The sequence below is a fragment of the Tachypleus tridentatus genome, unplaced genomic scaffold (genome assembly GCF_004210375.1).
Source record: "Tachypleus tridentatus isolate NWPU-2018 unplaced genomic scaffold, ASM421037v1 Hic_cluster_2, whole genome shotgun sequence".
Classification (NCBI taxonomy): Eukaryota; Metazoa; Arthropoda; class Merostomata; order Xiphosura; family Limulidae; genus Tachypleus; species Tachypleus tridentatus.
The window spans coordinates 30344343-30359320 of NW_027467782.1; the positions used below are offsets into that span (position 1 = coordinate 30344343).

A 14978-nucleotide genomic window follows, 5' to 3' on the forward strand; every position below is an offset into this window, starting at 1 on the left:
AGAACTACAGTAAGCCGCAAATAGTGCAGTTTGACTACTGCTTAACTTCTATGTGATCCAGGGCAAGGGAAATAGCATACAGTTCAGCAGTAAACACAGAAGCTGTAGTGGGGATTCTGTGTGCAACCACCGAACCACAACAATCCATGGCAGAGCCAACACAGTCACCTGATTTTGAACCATCTATATAAATAGGAATGCAAGGATGGTTCAAAAGATGTTCAGCAAATTGCAGATAATATTTCCAATCAGGAGTGTCAACTTTTCTCAGATGATTTAAAGATAAGTCACAATTAATAAATGTAAGAAGCCATGGTAGGATCAGCTAACCAGTGGATACAGCAATGTTTATTGAGAACAGACCCAATTCATCTAACTGTACCTGATATGAATGCCAAAAGGAGCAATGGCAAACCATCTGGTCTGAAAAAGCATGGCCCAACGAGGAAGGAAAACAAAACCCCAGATGAGATTCTTTGGTAAGGAACAAAGTATCGAAGCATATAGTAAAGACAGTTGCAAACAATGGAGGTGCAAAAAAGGTTCATGAGACTCTGTGTATAAGCTCTGAACTGGGGAAGTGCTGAAAGCCCCAGTGCAGAGCCAAAGACCTCAATGATGAATAGGATCTAGCATCTTTAAGGCCAAAGGTCAGCCAGAGTTATAGTTCAATAATCCACAGTCAAGTTGCGACTAATAAGAGCACTACATATCTTTAGCATAGAAAGTCGATCTGCTGCCCAAGTGGTGGAAGAGAGGACACAGAGGATGTTCCGTGCTCTTATACATTTGACCCATGTGTGGTGTAAAGGTCATCATACAGGCAAAGATAAGTTCCAAGAACCTTGTCTCAGGGACCACAGACAGCACAACTTCACTGATATGGAGTTCAGGATCAGGTTGAATACACTTCTGACAATTTTGTTTAAGATCCAGTACTTACACTGTTGACAAGTTTGATCAGATTCAGTACTTACACTGATGACAAGATTGATCATATTCAGTACTTACACTGATGACAAGTTTGATCAGATTCAGTACTTACACTGATGACAAGTTGGATCAGATTCAGTTCTTACACTGATGACAAGTTGGATCAGATTCAGTACTTACACTAATGACAAGTTGGATCAGATCCAGTACTTACACTGATGACAATTTTGATCAGATCCAGTACTTACACTGCTGATCTCGGTAACACAGTGATCTAACGAAATAGAAATAACTTTGTTTATATCATTATGTAGAATGATATGGCTTTACCATCTTTACCAAATAATCCAAAACACACATCTGACAATATAAAATATCACAAGTATTTTGTTCAAATGTTGCTTATTTCATTACCAACAGGTAATTTTAAAATGGTAACAAAACTAACATGCCAGCCAGCCATGGTAACAAAACTAATGTTTTAATGAATGTTTATTGTTATCCAAATCAGATATGTGATGATTGAACTTATGATCTGAAACTGATCACCTTAGCTCACACTATATCCACTAGATTTGCATAAGCTTCTCTCACTTGCCTCTTTTAAAGTCAATCACAGCATTTAAAGTATTTCAAATTGTTTGTGAACAATGTCCAGACCTCAGTAAAGAAATATCGATGTTTTACCACTTGAAAAACCATCAGATGAATGAAAACTGGCCGATCAGAGCAGGTTAATACAAGTTGGTGACATGTACCATTAGCATGAATGTAGGACTATATCCAAACCAATATTACACATCTGGACAGCTTCATTCAAAACACAAACAGATGACCAGTATCTGCCAATTTAGATCACCCACAACTAAAACTATTACCAGAGAACCAGTGTTAACAATGTCATCCATTTACCAGACATAGCGGAAACTGGATAATGTGTCAATGTACAGACGGTTAGAGCAAGACTTTATGTGGTAAACTGAATGATGTATCAGTTATGAATGGTTACACACTCAGTGAGGTGTATTCTCATCACAACAAATGACACAAGATATCTTTACAGATAAGTTAACCATGTAGAGATAGTTTGTGGGCTAATTTCAAAATAGTTATTACATCGACCATAATTTAATAGGAGATGGTGTACATACTATGTACAGCTGTCAATGTACCCCCTACTTAATTACCAGGAGTCTTAAGAGTACATCATAGGTTATAATGGCTATAAACTTTATAATGTTTACGTACATTTGTATAAACAAATAATGGCGAAAACTTTATAATGTTTATGTACAGTTATAAAAAGAAATAATGGCTATAAACTTTATAATGTTTATGTACAGTTATATAAACCAATAATTTTTAAAAATACATTTTGATATATATCTCTGCTGTGTTAGTACTTATTTTGCTTTTAATGTAATTACTAATGGTTTTTGTCTGATAATTTTATAGATATAATAAACTGTTATCAGTCCCATATCTCTGTGTTGTTTTATAAATGTATCTATTGTTGAAGGAGTTATTCATAAAAAGCTTTTAGTTGAATTTTATTCAGTTTGTTTAAAGTTAGGCACAAAACTAAACAATGAGATATGTTTGCTCTTCCTACCATGGGTATCCAAACCGGTTTCTAGCAATGTAAGTCCGAACACATAGTGCTGTGAATTTTATTCAGTGATTTGGAAAGTTACAATATGTCATCATTCTAATAACAATCAATTATTAACACTTTAAACAGCAGGCATAATTCATGTTGTGGTTCCACAAGGTAAACAATCTTTAAAAACCTGAGAAATAAAAAATAAACACATATGTACACAGAAAGTAAATTTTCACTCTTTGAAATTAAACACTTACTATTCTCTAGTATGTTTCTTACAGTAGTTTTAGTTTTGGTTTTTATATCAATAAAAGTGTTTAATTTCAAAGAGTGAAAATTTACTTATCTATAAATTCAAATATTGAATTACACCATTAAAAGGACAGAAAATGAACCAGATTCATATGAAACAGTTGTCATAAACAAACACTGTCTTTTCACTTTACCAATACTGAAGTGAAAAATGGATAACACTTAACAATATAATTATGAAGAACTTAACAATCATTAAATATTAAGTCATGAAATAATCCAAATAATAACACCAACACTAAGCAGTCTTGTTTATCCAGAAATAAGCCCTTCTTCAATAAAAATATTATCAACAATCTTTTAACACTATATACAAACACTGTTCTTAGTTCATATCCTAAGTCTTCTTATATAGTCTACACCAACATTTGTTGTCCTCTCTTCTCTGATGTGTATGCTTTGTTTTGGATACTTACAACTTCTTTTCTCATCAGTCATGAAGATTCATGAGTACAAATGGAGCTAGCAAACATGGAATTGACATCTCTCTCCTATTGGTAGAGAGAGGGCCTTTACTGCACAGTAACATCATTATCCAATAATATAATTCATGAGAACTTACGAAAGTTTAGGTGGGAGTTGCCTGAAAGCTAGTGTCATGCAAATACTTAAGGAAGATGCTAACAGAAGATAGAATCTTTCTCTGAAATGCTAAGTATCTAATTGAAACAAATTTTTATGTAAGAAAATGTTAACTTTCCAAAATCAGATCTGTGGTGACTAACCAGCAGGAGATAATACAAGGGGGAAATCCCATCTTCTCCTTAACATTTGATGATGTGTTAAAATCTTCCTTTTTGTTCTTTTATGTTTTGCATGTTGTTTGTTAGTGTTTCCTTTATTATATAGTTGTTAATTAACTAAAGTTTCAAAATTCACTCCAGATGAAAATGAATCTTGAATTTCATATGAATTTTAATACCCTTTTCACTGAGGAGAATTTTCAAAACATTTCTCAACGAGGCTGAATTTTCTTCCTTTTATTTTAGGTTGATCCACTTCTGATCTGTCTTATAGTGAAGTTATTTCTATTTTGAAAGTCATGTCTATGATGGAAGTCCCTATACCTTTGACTCAAACTTACTTTCATACATGTTACTGAGAATGATTGAATTAATGGAAGATTTCTGTAGGTTCACTGAAATTCTCTATCAATCCCTATCTATTCTACAAGATTCTTTGTATCAGTTGAATACTCAACGTCTGTATACATTTACCATTTATCTAAGAAAGAAAAGCCTCTCTTTTTGGGTCTTTGTACCACATCCTTCAGCTCAGATGGTAAATTAATTTATTCAGAATTATACCAAGTTATCCACATACCTGCCTATTTCCACACATTAAAATTATATAGATATGATGAAAAATCATACCTACAGCTACAGAACAACTTATTAAACATTGATTTTCTAAGACAATTATCATAAACTCTTGCATTTCAAAGTTTCCAACATCAGTTTAGGGTTTAATAAACAACACCATAATAAACAGAAAAAAATTTAAACAAAAAATTACTGGTGATGAAAAATGAATTAAGTTTAAGAAGTGTCATGAGATAAAAGTAAAGATAAAGAATGGAACATAGCTGAGAAATGATGTCCACATTATGAGAGAAGATACAGAATGGAACATAGCTGAGAAATGATGACCATATTATGAGAGAAGATACAGAATGGAGCATAACTGTGAAATGATGTACACATAATGAGAGGATGGCTGAATACTGTCAAGAGGAAACAAAGTTGACAAAGCCTTATGTAGTAGATGGAAATAAATAAACAAGCTAAATTTCTCATTGAAAACGGGAGATGAAAGAAATTAAAACCATAGGAAATGAAGTTCTAGGCTGCATAATGAAAATCACTAATATATGAAAATAGGCTGTCACGTCATCAACATGTAACTACTTTACCTAGCCACTGTTGAGATTTGACTTATGTGAGGTAGTTCTTCCATCACAATAGAGACAGAAATAGTAATACCAGCTTGTAAGTTCATAAGCTTTAAAATATAAGTCAAAAACCAAAGTAAATCTCTATCATTTAAAAAATGCATCTTCGAATGCAGAACTATATAGGAGCTAACAATTGGAGGTGGTGTCCACTCTAACTGTTAGAAAGCAAATGTATCATCCCACTTTTGCTACTCTCTTGCTTTACATGCGACTTTTGGACTAGCTGCACATGTACTTTCCATTCCTATATCCTTTGTTCCATATCAGAGAAAATTATAACTGGCTGAGTATTCTATAATCTACAAAATCCTACTGATTATTTTGTGAAAGAATTGGTTTTGACTAAATAGTTGACTAAAGAACCCTCATCATACTTTCTCCAGCTGGTTTATTCCTGGGAGATCTGGTACGGAAAAAGAGATGGACCAGTCTAGATGTATTGGTAAATAAGATAAACCAGACAGCATATCTACAGTTAAGAATGTCATACTCATTTTTACATACAATTTAGTGACCTAGACTTTCAAGATGGAAGAATAATATACCTGGTTATTGTGTTTTCTCACTAGCTTATTCCTCTTACAAAAATAACATTCCAACCAAATTCTTTAGACACTTTCTGAGGACTGCTTGTCTGGGTTCCTAAACCAAATCAATGTGAGATCCCCAGTGACATTCCTGTTGTTACGTTAGTTTCAGTAAGATATCGAATCAATGTTAATATTTTCTTACAGTGAAAACATAATTCTGACAGATACTATACTCTCCTCACACTTCTGGTTCTTCTTTTCTGACTAATACAGAACTGAAGAATGTGAACTACAGTAAACAGGAAGATAGCTGTGATAGTGGTGTGTGTTTTAGTGATGAGTTGTTCTTGGACATTTACATGCTACAACGCAGCTGAATCACATTGAAACGTAAAGTAGGTGGGAGTTTCAAGGCTAGGAGAGAGTATAAACATTTTCACTCTTTGAAGGTTGCAATGAACAATACAAATTCTTGTTGAAAATAGTATGAAAACTGATATTTTAGGGTATGTACAGTGATATGATATAACTTCCTATGTATACATACACATAAACCATCAGTTATAAATATAACTAGAAAAATAAAACTGAATATAACACATAGCAACTGATAATGTACTTAATATTTAAAATTAATTTATAAATAAAATCAGGTATAATAACTTTATATCAAACACAAAATATCTAAGTAAAAATGTTGTTGAATAACTTGTTGAAAAAATATGTTGAGGAATAAATATTTTTGCAAGTGTAACATTATACAACATGAAATTATATTGTGTGTGTGTGTTATTATAACATTATATAACATTAAATTATATTGTGTGTGTTATTATAACATTATATAACATTGAATTATATTGTGCGAGTTATTATAACATTATATAACATTAAATTATATTGTGCGAGTTATTATAACATTATATAACATTAAATTATATTGTGTGTTTGTATTATTTTGTAATAAAGCCATATCGAGCTATCTAACATGTTCACTGAGGACAATGAAAACCCTGATTTTATTGTTGTAATTCTGTAGTAAAGTGCTGTACCACCCTGAGTTTCCAAGAATTTCCAAGTATGCCAGTGTTTTTAAATATTTTAATCTAACATAGACTGTGCTAATGTATCTACTTAAATAGATGTTACAAACTTGGGACTTCCTAATAGAGCCACAAGTCTTTTCATGTGTTATTACTGATATAGTCAATATGGTTGCCTTTAAACTTTACTCATCTTGGCTCATTTATTGTAGACGATATTTAAGACACGGTGTGAGGATGCTTTCTCGGTAAGCACAGATAAATTCCTTTTAGATGGACCAAAATTATCAAGAGGTTTTCAGAGATGTCACAGAAAATTGAAGTATATCTAAGGGTAAAAATGTAGTACTACTTAGTTACACAGTTTATCACATCACTCTAAATAACAAAACATCACTGGTGAACACAAGTTTCAGCAAAATATACTTTGAACTTTAAATGTGAACAATTAAGGTGGACTTAGATCGAGAGGCGAAAATGTAAAAACGTGTACAAATTACACGGTTAGCAATTAAGTAATAAAGATATTTCACGAGGAAAACATCAGTACTTATTAAAAACTAGATTTATTTTAATATGTTAAATATCATGAGATCAGTTAAAATAAACTATGAAGTTTAAAACATATTATATTCAATTTTTACAGACTTATCACTGAGAAAGAGAATATGTTTTGGAATAAATTACACTGGTTTACAAAAAAATATTTTTTGTCTGAGGCAAGAATGTGAATAGGTGTTTTTTACTAATTTGGGTGTGCTGAATTCAAATTTATAAACAGTTTTGCTCTATCACCTCTAGTTTTCTGGCTTTTAAATAGTCTCATTTGAGTATATACAGAGTATATAAGTGCTTATTTCAACAGTTGCAGCAGCTTATTACAGATAAAACAGGATAGATAAAGAACATTGACGGAATAAATATACTTGGATGACACAATGTACACAATTCATAGTACAACATGAGACAGTTAGAAGTGTGTTTTCTTAGATGATCTGGTGTATTTTGCTTCTCGGATGTCACGCTAAGAGCATCCAGCAGAAGTCTCCCATCATGCTGGGGTTCCACTTGCCTTGGTAGTTGCTCTCCATCTTCGTAATGTCTTGGTGGAATCTTTCTCCTGCTCATCACTCACTGCTCCAAGGTTTGGAGGAAAGAAGTTGAGGTGGGAATGGAGAAAATGAATTTTGAGTGACATTCTGCATCCCATATCCTCATAAGTCTTTAGCAACTTCTCAATACAGGCTTGGTAATTTGGTACGCGTGTGTTACCAAGGAAGCCACTACAGACTGACTTGAATGCTTTCCATGCTCTCAGTTCCTTTAAGGTAAGAAGCTCCTCAAAATCAGTATCCTTCAGCACTTCTCGGATTTGAGGTCCCACAAAGATGCCCTCTTTGAGCTTAGCAGCACTGAGACCTGGGAACACAGTAGACAAGTGTTGGAAGGCAGCACCATTTTGTCCATGGCCTTACTTAAATTCTTCATCAAACCAAGCTTGATGTGAAGAGGAGGAAGAAGCACCTTCTTCATGTCAACCAGAGGATTCTCCTTGACGCTGTGTTCGCCATGAACGAAAGTGCTTCTAGACCCCAAGTCTTTCTGCTTGTAATGCTGGGATACAGCTCGACTATCCCAGAGACAGAGAAAGCAACAGTACTTTGTGAAGCCCGCTTGCATACCCATAAGAAGACCAATGACCTTGAGGTCCCCACACAGACTCCACTGGTATTGGTTGTACTTAACAGCTTCTAAAAGAAGCTCCATATTGTTACAGGACTCCTTTAGATGGACAGAGTGTGCAGAAGGAATGCTGGGATATTTATTCCCGTTGTGCAGAAGCACAGCCTTGAGACTTCGCTTGGAAGAGTCTATGAAAAGACGCCAGTCTGAAGGATTATGTGGCAAACCAAGGAAAGTGAACAAGCCAGGTACATTTGTGCAGTAGCACAACTTGTTTTCCATGTCGAAAAATGAAGCAAGGTCTTTGTTCGATTCCTGAAACTGGTGATCCTTACATCTTCCTGGACTAGGTTCCACTGTTTAAGCCGGAAGCCAAGAGCTCTGACTGCTGTTTTGACAGATACAAATCACGAGCAAGGTCATTCAGGTCTTCTTGCGTGATCCAGTGTGGCTCGTTGCCACTTGTTCCTGAATAAGAAGAGTCAATATCTTCGGAAGAGATTGACTTGGCAGAATCTTCCCTTGGAGGCATTTCTTCATCTGATGAGGAAAGAAGACCCTTATTTACTGGAGGTGTTGGGACAGGAAGATCATCTGAATGGGGAACGGGTCTCATAGCAGATGGAAGGTTGGGATATTTGATCTTTTTTCTAGAAGATGCATTGAAACCAGTTATATTTGTTAGACAAAAATAACAATCATCTGCATGGCTCGTGGCTCTCTCCAAACCATCGGACTGCAAAGTTGAAAGCCGCTTTCTTGCCATTAAACCAAGCAGTTAGTCCATTGTAGCAGGGTTTACAACAGATGTGTGGAGCCCAAGATTTGTCCTGATAACCAATTTTAGAGTCAAAATAATGAAAGTAGGCAGTTCTGAGGAGGGAAGTGATGGTTCGACGCTGTGCAACTGTCGTGGAAGTCCCCACACACGTAGCAGAAAGAATTGGCCTTGTTGAGGCATCCTCGGTGTTTTGACGAGCTTGAAGCCATTGGAGAATCTGAAAAAAAACAAAGTAAAATTAAATCATATGTAAGGCAATAATAATTATGTGGGTCTGGAAATTGTAATACAAATATATACCCAAAAGATTGTGTAACACAATTGTCGAGGGACACCAACCTCCTGCGCTGACTGCCAGTGCACTACTGACTGTTGATTGAGACGCAGTTGACTACGCTTAACTGCCAAAATCCGCCTTGATATATAGCTATATATATATATATAATGTAATGCTATCACATACATTTATTGCATAATAACTAAAAAAAAGAAGATATAAGTCACACAATATTAGAAATTAACCCTGAATGCATATAATGCCTTTATGTACAGTATGTGTACAAAATGTACAGTATGCATATCTAAAAACTAGAGGTGATGAGTAAAAACGGATTTCAAATCTGAATTCAGCACCCCCAAATTAGGTTAAAACAGCTATTTTTGTGCTTGCCTCAATTTCTTTGTAAACCAGTGTTATCATTCACAAGTGTCAATCATGTCTTAGTTGTGTACAGTTTCAAAAGTAATGTTTTCATTCTTTATTGTACAATAAATTACTTGATTAAATATCTCTATAAATGATTCCTTTTTAGTGAATATTTGTTAGTGCTGGTAAAAAGTTTATCATATCATATTTTACTTCATCTTTCATTATATTTTAATTTTTTATGTGATTTTCTTTTATTCTTACCTATCAATTTAATTTGTAATGAGATGTATCTAATATTTATACAATAAACAATATTTAACAGTTTTACAGACATTTCAGTTTGAATAGTTTGATCTAAAACAGCTTTGTTTTTGGTTTTTTTTAAAGAATTTCCAACCCAGAAATGAGACATCCAGACTGACATTCTAATAAACATTTGGCCAGGTTTTTGAATAAATTTGGTATTAACTGAAATGTCATATTTTGTTACTAGTTTTGCCAAATGTTGGTTATTTTTCTGCTAATATCGGGAATATATGATATGCAACAGTATATGGTTTCATGATTTTTTAATTTGTGAGGTATATTTACTTTTGTTGGTTGATTTTGCTTTATGTTTAGGTGTGTGTGTGTGTGTGTGTGTGTGTGTGTGTGTGTGTGTGTGTAATATTTAACTATGGTTTATGGAGGAAACATGTTGATGTTGACTAAGTACTGTTTTATTTTGTCTAATTCATAATTAATTTTATCTGGTGAGCATATTTGGTTTCTTAGTGTGTTGAGTTTTTGTTTTGTTTCATGTGCTGAGTCCCAAGGAATGTGTAGTCCAGCATGGGTGATTTTTCAGTGGATTTCTGTTTTAAATTGCATGTTAGTTCTTGTAATTTTGAGGTTAAGAAATGATATTTGATTGCTTTCTTTCTGTTCACATGTGAAGTTAATGTTGGGATATATAGAGTTAAAGTGATTGAAAAAAATTAAGTGTGTGTTGTGTGGATGTGAATCTCACAATTGTGTCATCTACATATCTGTACCAGTTTAGTGGCGGATGTAATGTTGTGTTCATTGTTTGTGTTTCAACTTATGCCATAAAAAATATTAGCTCGAACTGGTGTTACCGAGTTGCTCATGCTTAGGCGATTTGTTTGTATATAGTTGTGGTTGTTGAACATGAAGTTTGTCTTCATTGTGGTGAATTCTATGAGGGTTGCTAATTGGTTGCTGGGAATGTCTATTGATGAGTTAGGGTCTCGAATACAGAGTTCTAAGACTATCATACAGGCTTCAGCAGTTGGGACTTCTGTAAAGAGGGAAATAACATTGAAACTGGCCATTAAGGCTTCATGATTAAGTTGATTAAGATTAGACTTGAAATTAAAAGTCTTTGATGAATGAGTTGGTTGATGTTACATACTTGGAGAATGCCTATCCTTTGTATTTACCAAGATTGTAATTAAACAATTCATATGTAGATGTTATTGGTCATAATGGATGATCTGGTTTGAGAAGCTTGGGGATGCCGAATATTTGTGGTGTGCGTGAGTCAGTCTTGCGTAGACAGGAATAAAGTTTTTGAAACTGTGTTGGCTTTTTCATTTTTAGTAGTATTTTGTTCAGTTGCATTTCATGTGTCTTTGTTGGATTTGTGTGTATTGGTTTTAATTTGTTTGTGTCTGATAGGATGTTCTTTATTTTTTGGATGTATTCATTAATGTTCATTATGACTATAACGTTTCCTTTATCTGCTTTTAAAATTTTTATGTTTTTGTCTTGTTTTAGGTTTTTAATGGAATTAATGTCTCTTTTTGTAAGATTGTTTTTAGCTTTCTGTTGTGAAATTATGTTGATGATTTTGTGAGAAAATTATTTGAAAAAATCTTTTAAAATGTTGTTTTTAGGTGTTTCTGGAAAATATAAATTTTTAATTTTTTGGGGAAGTTTGGCTGTTGAAAGTTAATAAAATTGTCAGAGTTGTCTTTCTGTTGAATGTATCACAAGTTTTCTGGCTAGGTCTTCTAAACATGTTTTAATTTCTAATGTTGGACCTTAGAACCAACCTAGAAAATAGTTTTTTGGCAAAAATTAGTCACAAAATATGACATTCCAGTTAATACCAAATTTATTCAAAAACCAAGCACAAATCTAAGTTTTATATTATGTAAAAACTACAATGACAAACACCACACCAATATTATTTATTAAATACAATGTGATAACTGCCATGACTTCTATATTGGAGAAACAAGGAGAAAAATGGAAACCACATTCAAAGAACACAAATAGTCACCTCCACACGTTTTCGAACACTGTAATTCAATCTTTGGCTTTCCTTCCATCCAACAGTTCCTCAACTGCAGAAGTAAAACCCTGGAATTTATTGTTCAACAAAACAGAATTATTATGATCAATTTCCTAACTTTTAAATCAAATAGTGTTCTTTCAGCCATCCTGAATGTCAATGTTAACTGATATATCTTTTCCATGTAAATGTTTAAGCTCCTCCTGAAATCTTACTGTCATTCTCCACAGTCTGCACTTTACCTGCCTCTTCTTTAATGAGGATACTCTCCAATTACAAATTCTACACATAAATTGCACATCTTCATTACTAGCTTCCTTCAAAATACCTGCCAGTCCAAAGCTCCCAAACGAAATCCCGTCATTGTGCTCGTTACATCTGGCAAACTTTGAACGCTTGTCTCCAAGTCTTAACCATTGTATTGATACTTGCAGCCTTACAGTTATCAATACTAATTACCATAATCTTTTGCTAACAGCTACTATTGAGCTTAACATTTAAGAATCAATTACATTATTTTTTTTATCACTACTCCTTCTTCACAATAACGTAATGAAGTTTAGCTATATGGAACTTTATAAATTAGTATAACTGACAACATACGTGAGGTTAATAACAAAATATTTTAGTCTGATTTATAATCTACTTATTTTTATAAGCTGGATCAAAACTAGCGATCTCACTTGAAGTAATAAAGTTAATTCTTAAAACACCAAAAGATGTTAAAACTTTTAGAATAGGTTCGTTACAGTTAATCGAGTTCACTAATTTTTTGCTGTAATAATAAAACACGAAGAGAAAAACAGTTTTAGTAAACTATATTTTAGATTATATTTACTTAATAAAAAAATATATTTATCCTGTTTTACGATTTATCACAAGCTTATCTTTAACGAAGCCGAAAGTACCATTACAATGTTAAGCCTATTTAAAAATTAAACCTTGTTGTAAAATCTACACATTTTAAATTTTAAGTTTAAATTGTGACCATCCTTTTTTTATTTACAAATCAGACTATATCTAGTTGTTATTTAACCCAAATGACTTCGAATTTTAATATCAAGATTAAATAACTCACAAATTTATAAGAGCGACCACTCTCACCCTGCATCTCAAAACTCAGATTTGATGATCAGCGTTAACATCAAAAATATACGTATATATTTGATGGCATTTAAACGACAAAAAGCAACTTGAGCGTTGAGAGAATTTTTGTTCAATCGGAAATTTAGAATGAACAGATTTAAATAATAACAAATGCAAAGAAATGTACAAAATAACATTTGATACACACGTGTTAGAAAAACTACTGTGAAGAAAGGCTCAAATATAAGAATAAACCATTAATAATATGAAATATTATTACTTCATCAGCTTTTATGTCCTTTCCAACAATATACTAAGCTACTTTAGAAATACTCAACAATACACACCGTCTCTTAGGAACCAAACTATCACTACACAAGTTTCGAAGTCTCTGTGAAAAAAACAACTGCGGCGTATATTTCAAAATATTAATTTTACTAAAAGTAATTACAAAGGCTCTTTGGAAGATCTAAGTTAACATAATAATGATGTCTATTCTGGAGTGTCTAACTCATTTATTTCTGTTGCTTCTAATATGCTGTTGGAGGAATATCTTAATCCAGGCTCTCTTTAGGTTTTTGATCGTAGCATCAATAATGGCTTCTATATGCTACTTAATTAAAGTAATGACGGCTTCCTGTAAATGTAAAACCACGGAAGATATGAAAGACGCTTTAAAGTATATGTCTAAAGAAATCTGTACGGACATCTTGATATATCTTATTATAGTTGTGGTAACTGTCCTATGGCGATCACATTACGTATCCATGATGAATATCGCAATATTCCTGATTATCGTAGTTGTGGTGGTTCTCCTAATCTGTTTGATTATCTTAGCCATGACAAATGTACTAAAACATTCAAATAATGTCTTTTGGGTGGTTATCCTAAGTTGTTTCGTAAATATCATCCTGATGGTTCTCGGCAGATGTTTGACTAACATTGTCATGATAGCCGTATTAATATGTTTAACTTCACTAATCATATTAATTGTTTTGATGCGTGAGACTAAAATGATAATGATAGATATCGAGAGATACTTAACTGAAAAGGTGATGATCAGTATCTTAGAGAAACTGATTAAAGTAATAATAATGACTACACTCAATTTATAATCAAAGAAAACATGATAGCTGTCCAATATATCTTAGTTTACGTATTAATTAAGGTAATAACTTTTTTATTTAATACAGTTATGGTGATTAGTGATGTCGATAAAAACCCACGTGTAGAGAACTATATATGCAAAAACGTTTCTTTTGGGTTGAGAAAATATTTTACATGAAAGAGCGAACAACGTCACGTTCACAAAGAAAGAGGTAACTTACCGGAAGCTGACCACATGTTTGGAAGGGATTGTGTAACTGAGTGTCGGAATATAGAGGACGGTGTTAGATGTTTGAATATATAATTTTATTTGTATAAATAAATTACCGGTCAGTTACCTCTTTCTTTGTGAACCTGACGTAGTTCGCTCTTTCATGTAAAATATTTTCTCAACCCAAACGATCCATTTTTGCATATATAGTTTTGATGATTGTTACGAGAAAAAAAAATCGTATATAGAAAAGATAAATTGTTTGATAATTATCAAAATTGTTGTAATGTAATAAGTCAAGTAACTAGTATATGGGAGTGACATATGAAGAAAACTTTAGCGTTTAGTAAACATAAAAGATATCACACACGGTAAAGAACAACATGGAAAAGAAATCCAAAGAGCTATTGAAGTAAGTGTAAAATCTTCCAAATAAACAATTTATTCATGTCTTATCTGAATGAGGTTAAACGTTTTATAAACTTAAGAAACACCGAGATAAATTAATTCAGTCAGTATTTATTAGACGATTAGGTGTGATAGCATTATTTTAGCTAATTGTCTAATTACCTGATTGATAGTTGTACAAAAATATTTGTTCATGTTGATTACTGATAAAGAAAAAGAAGTGAGTGAGTACGAGGGCTGTTCAAAAAATACGCGGACTGACGTCATAAAACAAAATGTACTTTATTTAGAAGTTACAGGTCTGGGACCCTTCAAAGTACTCTCCTCTCCAACGCACACATTTATCCCAAGGGTGTTTCCACTTGTTGAAACAGTCTTT

At 33.1% G+C, this 14978-nt stretch overlaps 1 protein-coding gene across 8 annotated transcripts in view; it reads right to left on the bottom strand.

The window, feature by feature from the left end:
* LOC143242821 (uncharacterized) overlaps nucleotides 1-13969 on the bottom strand; it is a 75629-nt gene extending 61660 nt beyond the window's left edge. The window contains exons 1-3 of one of the 8 annotated variants that reach the window (XR_013023274.1): nucleotides 12866-13969; nucleotides 11776-11855; nucleotides 2590-2723 (exon numbers count right to left, since the gene is read on the bottom strand). Coding sequence is in view for 3 of the 8 variants with exons in the window: in XM_076486331.1 (XP_076342446.1) it covers nucleotides 7732-8340 (609 nt within the window). In the remaining 5 variants the exon portion in view is untranslated. The other 7 variants (XR_013023276.1, XM_076486331.1, XM_076486329.1 and 4 more) reach the window with 7 other exon arrangements.
* Nucleotides 13970-14978: the final 1009 nt, after the last annotated feature.